Source organism: Buteo buteo, chromosome 7, assembly GCF_964188355.1.
Source record: "Buteo buteo chromosome 7, bButBut1.hap1.1, whole genome shotgun sequence".
NCBI lineage: Eukaryota > Metazoa > Chordata > Aves > Accipitriformes > Accipitridae > Buteo > Buteo buteo.
In genome coordinates this window covers 21,512,142-21,529,323 of record NC_134177.1, presented here as the reverse complement: position 1 = coordinate 21,529,323, position 17,182 = coordinate 21,512,142, and the positions used below count along the sequence as shown (strand labels likewise).

General features: G+C 41.7%; 1 protein-coding gene across 1 annotated transcript in view; it reads right to left on the bottom strand.

The window, feature by feature from the left end:
* The window catches only part of EPHA4 (EPH receptor A4), a 108,632-nt gene that overhangs the window by 53,547 nt on the left and 37,903 nt on the right, over nt 1–17,182 (bottom strand). The window contains exon 4 of the mRNA XM_075031879.1: nt 11,051–11,206. Coding sequence (XP_074887980.1) covers nt 11,051–11,206 — 156 coding nt within the window. The remainder of the gene's footprint in view (nt 1–11,050; nt 11,207–17,182) is intronic.

Below are 17,182 nucleotides of genomic sequence, written 5' to 3'. Positions count from 1 at the left end.
AAACAACAGAACTTGAGAGATGGATCTGCAGAGCCGCTCCCATGTCTCCCATTGGGGGACTGCAAAGAGGACATGGTTTGATCTTGGGGCCTGAAAGTTGGATCCCTCACCCAGCCCATTTACCAGCACCATGAGGGGACACGGGGGACTCCTCTGTGGGAACATAGGGAACGGAAGTTTTTAATTTTATTCCTTCCTGGGGCTCCATAAATCTTGCTTCACAATAAACCCATCAAAATCAACTGAGCCATGAAGCAAATGGAAAGGCCCTGGGTGGAGCAGTTCATTGTGTGTGTCAGGGCTGAGGGAAACACTGAAGAGTCTGTTTAGCAATAAATAATCTTTGTCAAGCTAATCTTGCTATCTTCCTCAACCCTCCTGTTAGATTTACTTAAATGTATTGGGCAATGCAGATTGTTTGGCTTTCTCTTGCTGCAATAAGCTATAGCCATTATATCTCTCTGTCTCTTTCACCCACATATAGACAGATCTGTCTGTCTTAAGGACAATGTTGTATCCTATGCCAAATGAATATTCAGGAAAACTAGAGCTTTTAAGGGGTTAATAGCATGCGCATTACTTATACTAAAAGGACTGATGTATTTTAGCACTCTTACCACAATCTCAGGCTGCATTTTAACTTTTCATCCATCAATATTTCTCTCCTTCCCTTCCTACAAAATACTCAAGTTCCTCTCCACTCAGAAGCCTCCAGCACGCCACTGCAAGTCCGGTAAGAGGCTTGATGAAAACCATGACAAGGGCACATATCACAACACCTGACAGGCTCCCTCCTGTCTTCCAGACCACAGGACGTCTCCGTGTGCCAGCTCTCTGTGGATTATAGGTCTCTGTAGGCATAGTTAAGGAGCCTCTGTGATTCACACCAGGGATCCAGTCCGGTCTGAGGACTGAAATGACTCACATACAGGTTCCGCAGTGAAGACCCTGTAATGAACTCACTATCCAGGACTGAACTAGCACCTGTGGGGTGCAGATGGCAAGGGGCCATGGCTGTGAAGTGAAGGCTGCAGACTAACACAGCGCATAATGACATTTCATCAGTAAACTGTTTATTTGCAAGGAAAATAATATTTTGCATTTAAATCAGCTGCCCTACACACTGAGGGACAATCAGAGGTTGTTGGCTCAAAGTTTGCCTGTTGTTCGGATGCAATCCTGCTGAGGAAGTTATCCCAAAGCCCCTTTCTTCCCACCACCACAGGATAATAGTACAACTGTAGGAGGTTAAACCTAGCGGAAGTGGCAAAATTGTTCTGCCAAGAAAAAAGAAAATCTATCCTGAATGCAATGAACAATTTCAAAGGCAAATAGCACAAAGATGATTAGCTGCAACTGAGTGAATATTCCTGCTGCCCTCAGGGATCGGTCACGCCCAGTCCTTCATGCATGCCAAAGGGAAAGGACAGACACCAGGACCCTTGGCAAGCCCAAGGACGGGGTCTAACCAGGCTGCACCAGGACTGCAAGTTCAGCACTGCCGCCAAGCCACGAGCCCAAAGGAGAGCATCTCTCCGTTGACAAACTCCATATACCACAAACCCATGTCAAAGGGCATACTGCAGTGGGTTCCCAGACATGGAGGGACTCCAGAGAGACAGGCAGACAGGCACAATTTGTCGGGCATGCAGATAGATTCCAACCAAGTCAGCCCACCCTTTCTCCCTACAGCTGTAAACCCAACCAATCTACACAACTGAAAAATACCTCTGGAAACTAACCCTGGGATCTGAGGGCAGAACTGCAAGTGCACTGTGCTGGGGAACTGTATTTAATGGTTATGACAAATGTTTTAATATCCCTGGTTTTACATCTTCCTTTTTTGTTACTGATCTGCCCAGCAAGGTGCTTCTCTGAAAGTCTCTGTGGGTGTATGCAGTAAATTCAATTACAGTTTTCTACAACTGGACCAGACAGACTTGTTTGACATAAAGAATACTGTCTTCACTAAACCAGTTAATTTAGTTCAGCAACAGTGTATGGTTAGGAGGCGTGGATTAAAGGACAATGAAAGGAGAAGAGAAAGAAATGATTCCTAGCAAAACAGCTCCTGAATAACTTTGTTGTCCCATAAAATGACAAGAAATAGAGGACCTTGCAGCTTGGTTCTCTGCTGCCCCAGGTTGACTTGAATTGAATCCCACTTTTAGACAACTAGCAGCTCCAAATCTTGGGCAAACACCTTTTGTTCACCAAAGCTATAGGCAAGTAAAAAAAAAAAAAAAAATTCTTTTTCCCTTTCTCAGCGGTCCTGTGGACAAAGCACTGAAGATAAAGTTCTGGGCTTTGGTTTGGTCAATTTTATCAGACCTGAGTAGCAATTATACACTATTTTCTTAGCTTGAAAAACAAAAACATCACAAAACAAAACAGAAAGCACCTCAGCACAGGGTTCTGACAATTACTGCCTTTAAAGTGAATTTAACACTTAGGAGAAACCCACTCTGATGGCACCCAAAATAAAGCTCTCTCTAGCCACACAGAGCCACCTGCCTGCACTCCCCTATCTCAGCGTGTCCCCTGGCAGTGGGCTCCTTACCAGGAGCTTCTTTTTTTGTGCCAGCTTAGTTCTCAGCCATTAACAGTGGTAGTGAATTATTTTGGCAGCAACATTACCCATTAAGGACTAAACTGATAGTATCAGTATTTGGACTTTAACCACACCTGTTTACTACTAACCTATGGTATGGTTAATACTTATTACTTTGAAAGATGTACCTGTGGGAGGACATCTATTAAAAACGCAAGCTGAAACCCACACTATCCCTGGAAGTGCTAATGGAGATATTTCAAATATATACCCTCCAGAAGGCAAGCCTTCATTATGAGCATCCTGTCAGTCACCAGACCAGTGCATTTAAAATGTACCCTCCTTTGAAAAGAAAGATGCTTTCAAAAGATATGCATGTGACTAAGTACCAAGCAGGATGAAGCTTTTGAGCCCTGGAAGGAGAGAATGATTAAAAACAAAATTTACTCAGTCTGTGTGTGCACGTGTGTAAAACCACATTTCTCTATCAGATAACGGATGTCTCTGCAGCCAGGGCAATGGATAATTATTTTCAAGTGGGCTGTCACCCTGCATTCGGTCTCCGTTCGCCTGACAGTATGAAATCAGAAGGAAGCTTCATTGGCAATTCCCACCAGACACCAGAAAACCTCAAGCATGTAGAAAAGACTTTTATCTTCTTTAACCATTCCCACACTCTCCTTGAGGAAAATACCACCTCCTTTTTGAGGCAGAAAAAGTAGACCTTAGCTTGATAAGGATTAAAAATTATTCTAACAAACAGTAAAAATAAAATAACCTGCTGCTGTTCAAACCTTTCTAACTTCACCCTCAAACTGAGAAAACCCTATAAACATACTGTTAAATGCAGCAGAGTGCCAACTATGGGTGTTTGTTAAACAAAGTCAATCAGGCAGACCAGCAGGCTTCAATGGGCTTTGGACTGGGACTGACAAAAGGATCCTCTTCATGAGCCTGCTCCAGAGATGCTGACCCTCTTCATCTCTGGTGATTTCCAAAGGAACTCAGGGTATTCAAAAATCTTGAGCTAATTTGCTACATAATAAACAAGATTCATACAACAGGGAAGGTTGCTATGACTCACTGTCGTTTAAAAGGAGCCTAGTATGAACTGGCCTGTTTTGAATCAGCAACTTGGCCTTGGCTATACTACAGAGGAGCAGTTAAGTCTTTGATAAGTTGCAGGAGCAGCAGGCACCTGGGAGTAAGCATCCAACTGTCTAATAGCAAGAAAACCTAACTAGAAATGCACTATCAGAAGCGGTGAAAAGTTTAGCACATCTTCTGCTATACAAGCGCTGAAAGGCAGCTTTTGTGTACGACACAGCAAGAATAAAGAGAACAAATAAAAAGGTGTAAAATAGAAAAGATCCGTACAATGAACAACTCCAAAGATCTTTGGAGCATATCTACAGAGAGCAATGAAATGTCACTGGAAGTACATCAAGTACCTTTGAAGGGGCTAGCTCAGGCCCTAAGAGGCAGTACGACTCTGCTACGGCTTTTAGTTGTGTTGCCAGCCTCACCAATGTGATCATACTGCTACTCTCTCAATAAGGCCTCACGATGCCGTCACAGTACGGACAGCCTTTAACAGTTCTAATCAATACTCTTTAACTTGATCATGATCCTAAAATTCATCTCCCTGGAGGCAGAGCTGAGTGTGAAAGCACAGAGTTTACTATTTCCAGACTGGATGCAAAGAAAGTAATTATTAAATAATCAATGTCTTTAAACTCTTTAAATTCCCTCACTAAAAGCGGTGCCAGGCACAGCCTTCAAGAAAAAGCACTTTGGCCTCCTCTTTCTGTCTCATAAAGCTTCATTAAACCTGTACAACTGTGGAGCTGTCAATAATGTTTCAGCATGTGAGCCGTGAAGCCCTTCAGATAAGCCTTTGTTGTTGATCTTTAACCATCTGAAAGACAAGTTATAACAGAGTAAACACCTGGGCTGTGTAAGTTTAGGCTTAGAAATAAAGCCCACACTTTCCTGTGACAGCTGTGTATGTTGCTGCCACTAATTGCTTCTTTCGGCAGTTGTAGACAGGTCTCCTGCTGCTGTGCGCTAATTTACACAAGCACTGATAGTTCGGACAACCCTCACTTCTTGTCTGCCTGGCTATTCCTGACCATTTATCATTATAGATTATGTGTTTTTACAACTGGTGAGACCAAAGTCAACAGTCTGTAGGATGCAGCAGCCACTTGAAATATCAGTCATCTGCTCTATTTCCACCTTCCTTGTCCTTTCTGTGCACAGTTAGCATTACAAGTGGGTTTTAATAAGGCAACTGATTTGGTAAACAATTCTTAATTTATTTACTTGGGCAAGACTCCTTTGACTTTAGCGGGAGTTCTGCCAAGCTAGGGATCTTGGACCAGCGCCAATGATAAAAATGCTCATTTTACTGGCACGTACGATTTCCTATTTACTTGCCAAAAGAACCCTGGTTACCAGCTTCACAAAAGGCTTTGTTCCTTTCACCTGGAGAACAACCCAATCGATATTTCCTCTTCTCTCCAGGCTAAGGCAGTTAAGAGAAGGGGTCCAGTTACCACTGGCAGAGGTGTGGGAAAACTGATGCTTGCAGGTGCCACGCCTGTGGGCTCTGGGTTTCTCTTCCAAAAACCGTCATATAAGAACATTTCACATTGCCATGTACGCTGAGACACGTTACTGCAGCTACTCTAATATGCTGTGCTGCAGACAATATCACCTGTGTTCACTCACTCTTTCGAGATAAAAAGAATTATTCCACCGTGGATACCAGAAAGTTATCTGACAGTCTGACAGGAAAGAAATCCAACCAGAAAAATAAGTTGTTCTGTCATTGGCCCAACTGCTGAATTTCTTATTCTGTTAGCCCTCTAATTTACTTCAACAACTCTACAGAACTGGGTCCTGACTAACCAAATCAAAGCCCCCACTTAATTGAGTAAATGTCTCTGTTAATTTAAGGCTCTGGCCAGAAAATCAGAAGACAGCTAATAAACAGTTGCTGTATTTAAAGGAGCCATGTTTTTAAGTCTACTGATTATGAACACACGTTGTCAAATTACTCCCGTCTCTTCTCTTCAAGCCATAACCACTCCCCTTCTTATTCAACATTTTCTCAATTCCTTCAGCCTGTCACCATAGACGAGGGGAGACAGCCTTCTCCTTTGAGATTCTCATCACTCACAATCCCTTTCTCTCGGTCTGGCAGCGATGGATGGTCTATTTTCCCAGCCTATGAGGAGAAGAAAAATCATTCTCTCCATACTGCCTACCCACTGTTCCCTCTGCTCTTGCAACTGCCATACTGCACCTTAAAAGGATTCTGATGTACTGTTTACATAATGAACAACCTTATATGATGTTTTCAGAACAAAATAATTTATTTAAAGTATGGACACATATAAAGAAGTGGAAGAATTATTATGTCATAAATTTAACTTCTGAAGATCAGAGGCTGTATTGACATATACTTCATATTATAGAGAACGGGCTCCAACAGCAGAGGTTAGACTGAAGTAGTGCCAGAACAAGTGTGCAAACCCTGGGAAGGAAGCATGGCAAAGCCAGTGCAAAGTTACCTACAACATACTAGCCAGTTTGACCGCACGTTGTACCCTACTTTCTTATTCTTCTAAAAGCTAGAAAAGTGATAATCAGCGTCTGTCTGGAAATTTAGAAGAGCACAAGTTAAGCTGAAGGAAAAAAAGAGCACATTTGTTTATTTAGAAGTCTAAGCAATCATAATAAACATTTGCTCAAATAATCAGCTCCTGTGTAATTACTCATTTGCAAGCACAGTTATTAGGTAGGTAAATTCACTCTTTGTTAAAAATGCAGGTCAAATATTTATCTCTGAGATATATTAAATGCAACACAAGATTGCACTAAGGGCATATATTAGACTGCAACATTTACAAAATTGAAGTGTTTGGACCTTTCAGACCTTTTTAAAAGCCTTGACCTTGGAAACAAATAAGGACAGTGTTTTTTAATGTGCCTTCAAATTTTAACACCACAGTCACACAGCTCTAGTGGAATCCACATTGAGTTTCCACTGTAGATTGCTCATCATTTCATTATGGTTCATTATGCTGATAACTGTCAGAAAGCATTAGAAGCGGGAGCCTTGAGTAATAGCACTGAAATGGTAATTTAAAAACAATATACTTTCTGGAGGAAATACAGCAGTGCACTAAATTCAATTAGAAGAGGCGAATGTAAAGACAAGTAAGTGATGTTTGCTGTTTGAAGTTAGGCTTTTCGATTTCTTGATAACCTAAACTGGAGAAAGCCCTTTTAAAGCAGGCACTCTTCTCTTGTATCTCACTAAATTTGCTCTCATTATCTCTAAGCTTCTCCGGTATAAACTGTCCTAAATGCAACCGTTTTAGAAATATTTCAGGCCACGCCAAAATATCAATCAATCATTTACTGTTTGGGTGGCACAACGGACTAAATTATTCAGGGTCATTTACTGAGACAGATTTCAAGCTGGACAGTCTATGCTGGTAATCTCTCTTTTGTAAAGGGCTCCCAATTAAAAATCATTAATAATCTGAATTGAACAGACAATATAAACAATACAAAACCATCCCATTCTCACTCATAATGTGAGCGTTGTTTGTTAAGAAACAGTTAGAGAACCTGACTCATTAACGGTGGGGACGCAGGACCAACGCCCATTAACTTGGGTGGGAACTGCACCTGCCTGTACCAGGCTGCATTTCACAGAATATCTCCATAAGGAGAAGGAAATTCAGAGATGAGGACCATGACTGAGACATTGTTTTCCAGCCTCATGGATTTGTGTGTTGGTAAGGCAACTTATTCTCCATTAGATTGCTAACCTTAGGAAAGGCCCATCCTCTCAGCAAGTACTGAAATATAACAAAGGTCTGACTAGTTGCCTTAACGTTATTTTTGCAATGCTTCCAAAAGGGAAAGGCATCCACGTTTTCCACAGTTTGTGGTCAAGTGTATTACAGGTCAATCATACCATCTCCATGCCCAAGCACACAGCTGACAAGGCCACTGTGCTTCAGAGTTGAAAGTCTAAATTCCTGTTAGGTCAAAGCGGCAGATCCAGGGCGGCTCTGTTCCTCAGTGGCAACAAGACACATGGATGATTATCCCCCATGAGGCAAGCATCAGTAAGCACGTGTATGTCACCGTGTCTTTGCCTGGCCTTCCAACACAGCCCACTCCACCATCTCCTACGCTCATGTCCCACCACATTCTGCTCTTACTTGCACAAGCTTTAAGCCAGACATAACAACTCACTCTAGCAGAGCTAAAACAGAGCAGAACACTAAAACCAGAGTTTGAGTTATTTGTTTAGACTGGATGCCTGGCTTACCTGAAGGTTAGGCGCAGTTTTTACAACTCAACAGTGGATGGAGATGTCAGAAAGTGCTGTTATAGAACGAGAAAATTCTGGAGCACCTCTCCTGACCAGTGCATCAGGAAGTAGGTGTTGCTTTTATTACTTACCATGGGAACTGCGAGAAAGGAAAGGGAAGGGAAATTCTCTGATTCCCTTTCATCCACTAGCACAATCAGGCTAATAGAAAGTCATAACGGTCTTCCTCCCCCAACCTAGAAGGTGAGATAAGTGATGAGGCCAGCCAGTTTATTACTAAAGGAAATCAATAGCCAAGGGTCAAAGCTTTACAAAAACACATCCTAAGAAGGCTGAAGTTCTTCATCTTAAAGAGTGTTTAGAAATAATAAAGAAAGGATCAATCTGCAGTCCATTCCAGGTGTTCTCTCCATATTACCCAATGTTACTTTTATTCACCTGGTCTAATAGTTTTCCAAGTGAACAGAAACCTGATTTTACAAGCCAGTGGAGCAGAGTCTATCTTTTTGCTAGAAGAATGGATCTCAGATACTGTGTTTTACTTCTTCATTAGTGCACCGTCACACTGAGCGATTACTAAATGCAGGGCTGAATGAGAATACCAGGGTTAAAGAGAGCATAATGAACAAAGAAGGTGACTGATTATTATGGCTGTCAGCACAGGGGAATTGGGTTTGTCACCTGGTTTAACCAACTGGTAAGAACTGATTAGAGTCTGAATCTGTCCGAAAGAACCTTTGATGTTTACGCTCCCTTCTGTCTCCACGTCTTGTCAGGAAAGGCAGACAAATGGGGTGCTTCTTCCGGAGTGGCTTCCTTCACCAGAGGCCCTCTAAATACCTTCTGTCACTTGCCTCAAGTGCATGGGCAGAAGGCTACTCAGTATGAGGAACACGGCAAACGAACAGCCCCCCAGAAGACCCTTGCACCCCACTCCTTGCGCAACGCAGAGGCGCACCACGCGCACTGGGCTGCATTTTGTGCCTGTGCAGGTACCACCATTGTACCAACGTTCAAACACTGCTAAGGCAGACCTCAAAGAGGGGATATTAGCGAGCACAGCAGTGAGTGGGGGAGCAAAGCTGCCCCACAAGCCAGATCAAAATAACCTCTGTGTCTTCCTTCACCATGGATCACAGAAAAAGAACCCCTCAAGCTACAGGAAAATTCAGAGCTATGAAATGGGACCTCCAGAGACAGGCCTGTTTTCCAAGACCAGGTGTCTGTGGGATTGTGGTGTTGGCTTGCCTCTGCATGGCAAGTCCTCCCGGAATGCTGCAGAGATGAAGACTGAGGCCAACACCATGGCCCTTGCCTTTTCTTCTTCTCTCTTCATATTTTCAGGGTAAAAGACCAAGATCAGGGACTTCAACTTTGACTGACCTCCGAAGACAGGAATGGGGAAGGGTGCCAGAAATAGGCCCAAGACTTGACAAAAAAGGGCTAAGCTTGCAGGGGTATATTTTGCAATACAAGCAAACACACATATCATTTGCTCACAATTCCCCCATCTGGAAGTGTTTTGCTCTCTCCTCATACTTCACTCACTGCACATGCCTATATAAATTCAACCAGTTGACTACTAATTTGATTTCAATTTGGTCAGGATATCACTCACCAGGACCAGGGCTTTGTGAGAAACTTTTGCTGGTATAATGTTATTTAGGGTGTACCTTCTAAATGATAGTTTTATTGCTGTAAAAAGACATTTTTCCTATCAAAATAGTCAAGCTTTATATCTCCTAGTGTAAACTATATTATAAAAAGTATGTTTCTACCCACTTCAGCAGGTTTCACAATACAGTTAGATCTCCATCCCCAGTCAGTGTTTGGCAAGGGATATATGGACCTCACTGCTTTCCTACTAAGCAAAAGCAGCTGCTCCTGGCTATGCCCAGACCTCCTTAACCACCACCCAGCAAAAACTCACAGCTGAAAAGGAGGAGATCACTGAAGAAGAGCTGGAATCAAGGGGGTGTGGGTAAGGGATGAGTGCTGGCTTAGTTATGGACATACTTTGGTTTTGCCTTGTAAGGGAGAAATTAAGATTTAAATAAATGTGAGTCATCTCTCCAAAATTAATTTGGAATATATTAAAATGTTACAAAAGAAATATCCTAGCCTTCTGCCACTCACAGACACACACACACACACACATGCTCTCCACATAAATATACAGCTGAACTCCAAAAATCTGGAAGCGTTTCCAACAGCTTTCATGAAAAGCCACACATGGATATCCCCTGGTAAAATACAGCTCTTTCACTTACTGTTTTAAACTGCTCTGCTCCTATAGAAGTGAAAACCGAAGAACTAGATGATCATGATTTAACACCAGGGCATGCCTGGAATCCCAGGTCTTCAGCTGGGTGAGGCGTTAACCAGCACATAAGACAAGGAGTTGTTCCAGTAACCCCGTGGGTGTGCTCAGTGCACTATGCCTCTTGTTCTGCCTGCTGAGGGCATTTTGGTGGAACTAAAGCAAATTCCATTTACTGTACGTGATGTCATTATCTACAAAGGATAAAATAAACCATACTTTGGGTGTTTGTCTCATTAAGGCTTAAGATTTATTATTACCACACCTTTCAGAGGAACACTTTCATGTTCCTAAGGGTCACCAGCTATATTTTGAGCAAATTAGATATATAATGAGATTATAAATATGACCTATTTACCCTAGGTCATACAATTATGAGAAAAGCTTTCACAATTTCTACAAATATATTTAAAGAGGTGAAAGAAGTTGTGATCTACTGGACAGGTCCTCACACTGGAATTTAGACCGCTATTTTATTTCCAACTCTGTCACTGAGGAGTGTGAGTGACTCCTCTTTTGCAGCTTTCTCTCCTCCCAGTCTCCTGACTTGTTTAGACTGTAGGCTCTCAAGGGTCAGCGCAACCATGCTGCTGTTAGGAATTTAGGGCTGAGAACTAATGATTTCTCTCCCAGAAGTGTGAGCCAAAATACAAACTGTGTCTGCAGAGGGCTGCAAGAGCTACTGAATGCTGCTCTCAGAAGCGGGACACTTCTTAGAGACACAGATCTCTGGTCAGTATTTCCTACATGCCCAGTGAAAGAAAGACAGGAGAAGACATGGATGATAAAAGAGGAAGAGACTGTTCAAAGACCAACTTACGAGTGCAGGGCATGGAGGCGGCATCATTTTCAGCTCGGAAAAAGCCCCGATCGCAGGTGCAGGAGGTAGAGCCTTCCCAGATGGAGTAGCTGTGAGGCGGGCATTTGGCACAAGCAACATCTGTCGAGAGAGCCTTGTAGTATCCGATTTTGCAAGCTAGATAGAGGAACAGGAAGGGAGAATGTTACTTGCCCAGGCTGTGATCATAAATTGCTAGCTTACTTATTCAAAATCAAGGCAGGAGACATTTCAAAGACATCTAATGATGTCCTCTTAGCCCCAGGTGAAGAATTAACAATCATCACACTCTTAATGAGTAATCCTATGTCAGGGGACACTGATTTCTCATTCCAACAAGAGCCATTTTAAAAGCTGGATTGGAGATGGTAAAAAAAATTATACTCTTCTATTGACACCGCCAGAAAATCAGCTGCCTCTTTGTGCTTACTGGGGAGTTGCATGTCGCTTAACCCATGTCCACCTGCATTCACACACACACAGCATGACAAAAGGGGTGCAATTGGTTTATTCTATGACCACTTAAGGAATGGCAGCTGACAGTCAGACACTGCCAATTTTTAAGAGGGAGTGGGACAGGAACCCGCTGGGATTGGCAGCGAGGCCCCCAGCCTAACATGCCCGGAAATGGCACAACTCCCTACTGGCAAGGCAGGATTCATTTGGCTCTTTCTCCCCAAGGGAGGAAACCAGCAACGCTCTCCCCTCCTCGAAGCCAGGGCATAGCAGTAACTGCACCACTGCCACCAGGTCCCACATGCAGTTGGCAAGCTTTTGGTGACATCATATTCATAAATGCAATGCTTACACAAATGGCTACTTTTACATTACTTGGAAAAAAATCACTAGCATCATGAATAACACATTTTAATAGTGGCTAACAGGTATGTCATCCCAGAAATTTCTCCCTTGGCTAGAGATAAAAGCCCACCATCACCACTGGCTTTCAGCACTACGGAAAACAGAGAATGTACCCAGGCACACAAACATGTAAAAAGGAAAGGTTGTTCCTAGTATTTACTGTGTGACTCACTCTCCCGTCTCGTCATTTATCACCTATGCTACCTTTAGGGTTCCCCTGCTATGCACAGGCTCCAGTATGTGGGGCACAAGCGTCAGCACAGCCAGGGTTTGCTCTTTCTGTTTTACCCTTCCCTTAGTCCCCCTCATTCTTTCCCTCCTTCTTGTATGAAGCCCTCCAATGGGAAACGGAGAGGGATTTTAGTAACACATTTATAAAACAGCAAGTTACTTCACTCTTATTAACCAAAGCCATTTATGGGATTTCCTTAACGAGTCCTAACTTTACAACGTGCCGTGCACCATCTGTAAGAGCGCTGGGAGATCAGTCTGCGCTTTCGCTCGCTCTGGCTGTCACTGGACCAGAGGATCTTATAAAAACACATTGCTAAAGTGACTAAGATTTATGCTTCCAGAGTTTACATGCATCACATTATTAGATAAGGTTCAACTTCCAAGGTGCTTTTTAGCCATACTTCAAATGGCCTTGGGGTTTCAATTAAAATCAGAAACCACAGCTTTGGCAGGAAGAATCACGGGGGTCAAACCCAGCCTCCCCACGTCAGAGACAATTAGTCCCTGAACACAAATACAAACCCACTGGGTATGACCTATCAACCAGGCAGTCACAGTACACAAGGCAACTCGTATAAAATAGCTTATTCTGCTTGTGATGTGAATTGCCCAGGGGAAGAAAAAAAAAAAAAAACACCCAAAACCACCACACACATGGAAAATTACCTTTCATTTTTTGATATGATTTTCAGTATCTGGTGAGTTATACTATCACTACATGTCCTCTTGTGCCTGGTTTAACAGTAGCGGCAGTCGAGTGGCAGATGCTGATCTGAGATATTATTCCCAGTTTTCACTGGCACAGCTCAGATCAGAAATACACCTAAGCCTGTATATGACCAGGACAGACACCAATAGGCAGAATCTTGCTGTCATATATAAAGACAAGGCATGGAAAAACAGAATACAAGAGGAGACCAGGCTGATTGCTCTTATCCACAAAATTCTTTCTATTATTCAAAGTTTTGGGTTTTTTTTTTTAAAAAAGAGTAACCTCTAACATTACTGCTAATATGAACTTCATAGTTCACAGAAATTATTAAGTGAAGAGCTGTCCTTAGCATCTTCCTAGTATTAAAATACTTATATGATAAACAATCTAGTACAAGGCTGAAGATCCTGCTTGGGCTATAACGTGCTGTTGGAAAGGTAGTAAAATGTCACAGGTAAAGATTTTGTGACCATTGCTCCTCCTCATTTTCTTTTCATACTCAGCGGTTTAAAATGGAATAGATGGATTCAGTGGGCAGTGCAAGGTCAACAGTCTGTAATTCAAGGATTATTTTTTTTCCTCCTTGTTTCATGCACTGTATTTTGTTTTCTGCTATATTAAGCCAAGATCATTAATATTTCAAGACCTGAAAAAAGCTCTCCAAATGCAGTGGCTGCTCCTAAAGCACACACAGCCATTTTGCTTCAAAAATCACTTGCTCCTGAACACTCAGTTTTCTTCATTTTAGTGTGCTCAGAGATTCACCACATTTCAGCACATGGCATAAAAGGACATTAGAGAATGTGTTGCATTAAACCAGTAGTTCTTTGCCCCCAAGAGCTCCATGGTACCGTCACTTAAAAATTCTAATCTAATCCTGTAAAAACTGTTCTTAGCATGAAGTACTGCTGACACACCTATTATAACCAGCACCTGTTAAGGCTACAGATGGGCTTTTTTTGAAGATTAATGATTTAGTAGGCAAACAAGAAGCCTGTACAGAACCTGTTCCCTGAAAGTCTTTATTGCTTGCTCACGACAAATCTTCACGCGGCTGCTTTTCTAGGAAGGATTTGCTGGTGAGACCCAGCACGAATAGGGTTTTACACAGTTTTTGAAAGATACCATTGTAAAAAGATGAGTTCACGTGTGCAATGCAAACTTTGAATTCAGTTCCTTAGCTTTTCCTTAATTAGTGCTTTCTGATGGTTTGATTTTTTTTTTTTTTTAAAGAGAGAAAAAAAGTCTTTTCTCACATTCAGATCACCCACAAGCATGACAATTGTGGTTACAATCATCTGCACGAGATCCAAGGAAAATTCTCAAACAAAAATATTTTCAGCATGAAAAAATTTACAGTTTTTCCTCAGAACAAATATAGTTGATTTTAAATGGATATCAGTTTGAAATAATTATGCTGATATCTTTTGAGTTCTAATGTTAAAATCTATTTGATTTCTATTTCTCTTAAAGTGAGACAGGATTTGTCAAATATTGATGGTCATTATAGAATCATTTAGGTTGGAAAAGACCTTTAAGATCGAGTCCAACCATCAACCATGCTCACTAAACCACGTCCTGAAGTGCCTTGTCTATGCGCTTTTTGAATATCTCCAGGGATGGTGACTCCACCACCTCCCTGGGCAGCCTGTTCCAATGCCTGACAACCCTTTCAGTAAAGAAATTTTTCCTAATATCCAACCTAAACCTCCTTTGCTGCAACTTGCGGCCATTTCCTCTCATCCTATCACTGGTTTCTTCATAGAAGACACCAGCACCCACCTCACTACAACCCCCCTTCAGGTAGTTGTAGAGAGCAATAAGGTCTCCCCTCAGCCTCCTCTTCTCCAGACTAAACAGCCCCAGTTCCCTCAGCTGCTCCTCATAAGACTTGTGCTCCAGGCTCCTCACCAGCTTTGTTGCCCTTATTATTATAGGCCTTTTTTTTTTTCTTTTTTTTTAATTTACCAGAATGATATATGTTAAAACTGCAAAGCTGCTCTGAAGAATTATGGAACTTCAGTCAAATCTGGATGTAGATTTTCTCAAGCTGTTTTTCAAACTCCATTTTCTCATTAAAACCTGATTTTCAGACTCATTGCTTTCTCAAAAAAAAAAAAAAAAAAAAAAAGGCAAAAAAGCATGTGTGGGCTGGAAAGTCTGCTTGCTTGGTCTCTCCGAATGCTGAATTTTCTATTAGAAAATTTCAGCCAGTAATTTCAGAATTTAAAAACTCATCTCATAGTGGATGGGGTTCTAGTCACATTCTTTTTAGTCACAGCTACAACAAAATATATGCATTAAATTGTTTTTAACTGTTTTTAAATAAGCTACATTTTTTTCTGATTTGGGGGGGGATATTTTGAAAAAAATTACTCTTGCAAATTTAAAGGTGTTAAAAAAAAAAACAAAAAAACAGTGCTTGCTCTTAAGTTGTTTCTTTGTCCTTGTTGAAATGGCGATGAATCTTTCCATAATAGTTTGGTAAAGGCTTGACATGTTTAATAGTTCGTTAAAAAAAGAAAATAAAAAGAGTGTAATGTCTTGCAAAGGCTTGGATAAAGAGACCATCCCAATCTCTTTGCTGACAAGTTCCTAAATCATAAAAAATGCAATGCATATCTTAAAAAAAAATCTCAGCGAGCTCCAAGTAGAGACTTTAGTAGTGCCACAGAGGCCGCACTCCGCTCTTCACCCACAAGAAGGCTAAGCAGGACTTTGAACTGGGGAGGGAAGGGACTCTGTAGCCCGGTGAGGCTGCCTGGGCTCTGAGCACAAGATGGGACACGAAAGGTCCAGGTGAGCCAGCCCTGAGCTGACAGCCGCTGGGCAGAAGCTCCTGCAGCAGCACTGGCAACCAGGGACCAGGGCCCTAAGAAACAGTTTCTACCTGCTGCCTCAGCCTCTGCTGAAGAAGAGAACTCACAACTGAGAAAAATACTTTTTTCCAGATTAGGAGTTAATAAAAAGAATGGGGTGAATAAGCACAGAAACATCATTTTGCTCACGTAAATCTAGTTAAGTCAGTGAACTTATATTAGAAGAAAATTTGACATAGATGTTCTAAAGAGCTTCTTTGCAGCAGCAGCAAAAAAGACTAGTGGAATGGCAGTTCTTTACAGGGGGAGGTAGGGAAAAGGCACAGGAACGCTGGACTGCGGAGCCATCACCCTATAGATCACTGCTGAAGGCTGCGATCTCCAAATGAGTTCTGCGAGGAAAGGGCCCTCAACCAGGACAGGATCAGCAACTGAACACAAACTATGCTCCCGCTGCACCCCTCCTTCCCAAAAGGGACCAGCGCACCACTGAGAACATTTATTATCACAGGCAAGTGAATAATGCAGCTAAAAATCTGTGGAGTTAGCAGAAATTTCAGAAATTATGCATTTAATAGTGTCCATTTTTTTAAGCAGAAAAATATATCAGTTACATACTCATGAAAATTTCAGAATTCCCTGAGATGCAATTTTGAATCAAATATCCCTCCACACACAACAGAAGAGGGGAAACTTTTTTTAAGGCAATGATTGAAGCCAACTTCAATGAAAAACCCTAAAATAGTATTCTTGGTGAAATGAAGGACAAAGCAAATAATTTAAGAAAAGATATTTCAGTGTCAGGTTTATAAATTTCCATGAGAAAAGAAATTTGTGTTTAAAGGCTTGAAAAAATACTTTGATAACATATTTCATGCCTTTCATCACTGGTTACTTTTTTCTATAGCTCTTCCCTGTCTGGAAATATTTTAAGCTCATGTTTTAACTACACCCCTAGGAACAAAAAGTTACTTTTATTTCTTCCCTCTAATGTTGTTCTTATTCAAGAGGATGGATTTTCTCTCTCAGATTGTAACAAAACCACATCTGCCACATAAGTAGGCAGCATCTTCTCAGCTCTCTTTTACTGTTATTACCATTTCTGAACAGATTTTTGTGTGTTAATTATAGAACTCAATTGTTTGGATAGTCTCTTTTGATGAGCTTTCTGCCCCGCACCATGAACCCCTCTGTTATTGTACAGCTGTTTTACTTCCAAATGCTCATCAGGGTTTTCTAATTGTCAAGCTGTCCCAGCGACTAGTTCTTTTGACCTAAAAGTCAAAGAAAGGGAGTCACCCTTGTCTCCCCGACATGAATACCACGGGAGTCCCAGTGGCCCCCCCAATACCTACAAGACAATGCCTTTCCAGATCATTGCCACTACAAGCATAATTGGGTTTTGGGTGAAATGAGAAGATTTTAAATAGGATGAATTAATGAGTTTCTTGTAAAATTAAGTTGTTCTCCTGGTCCAATCTAATTACT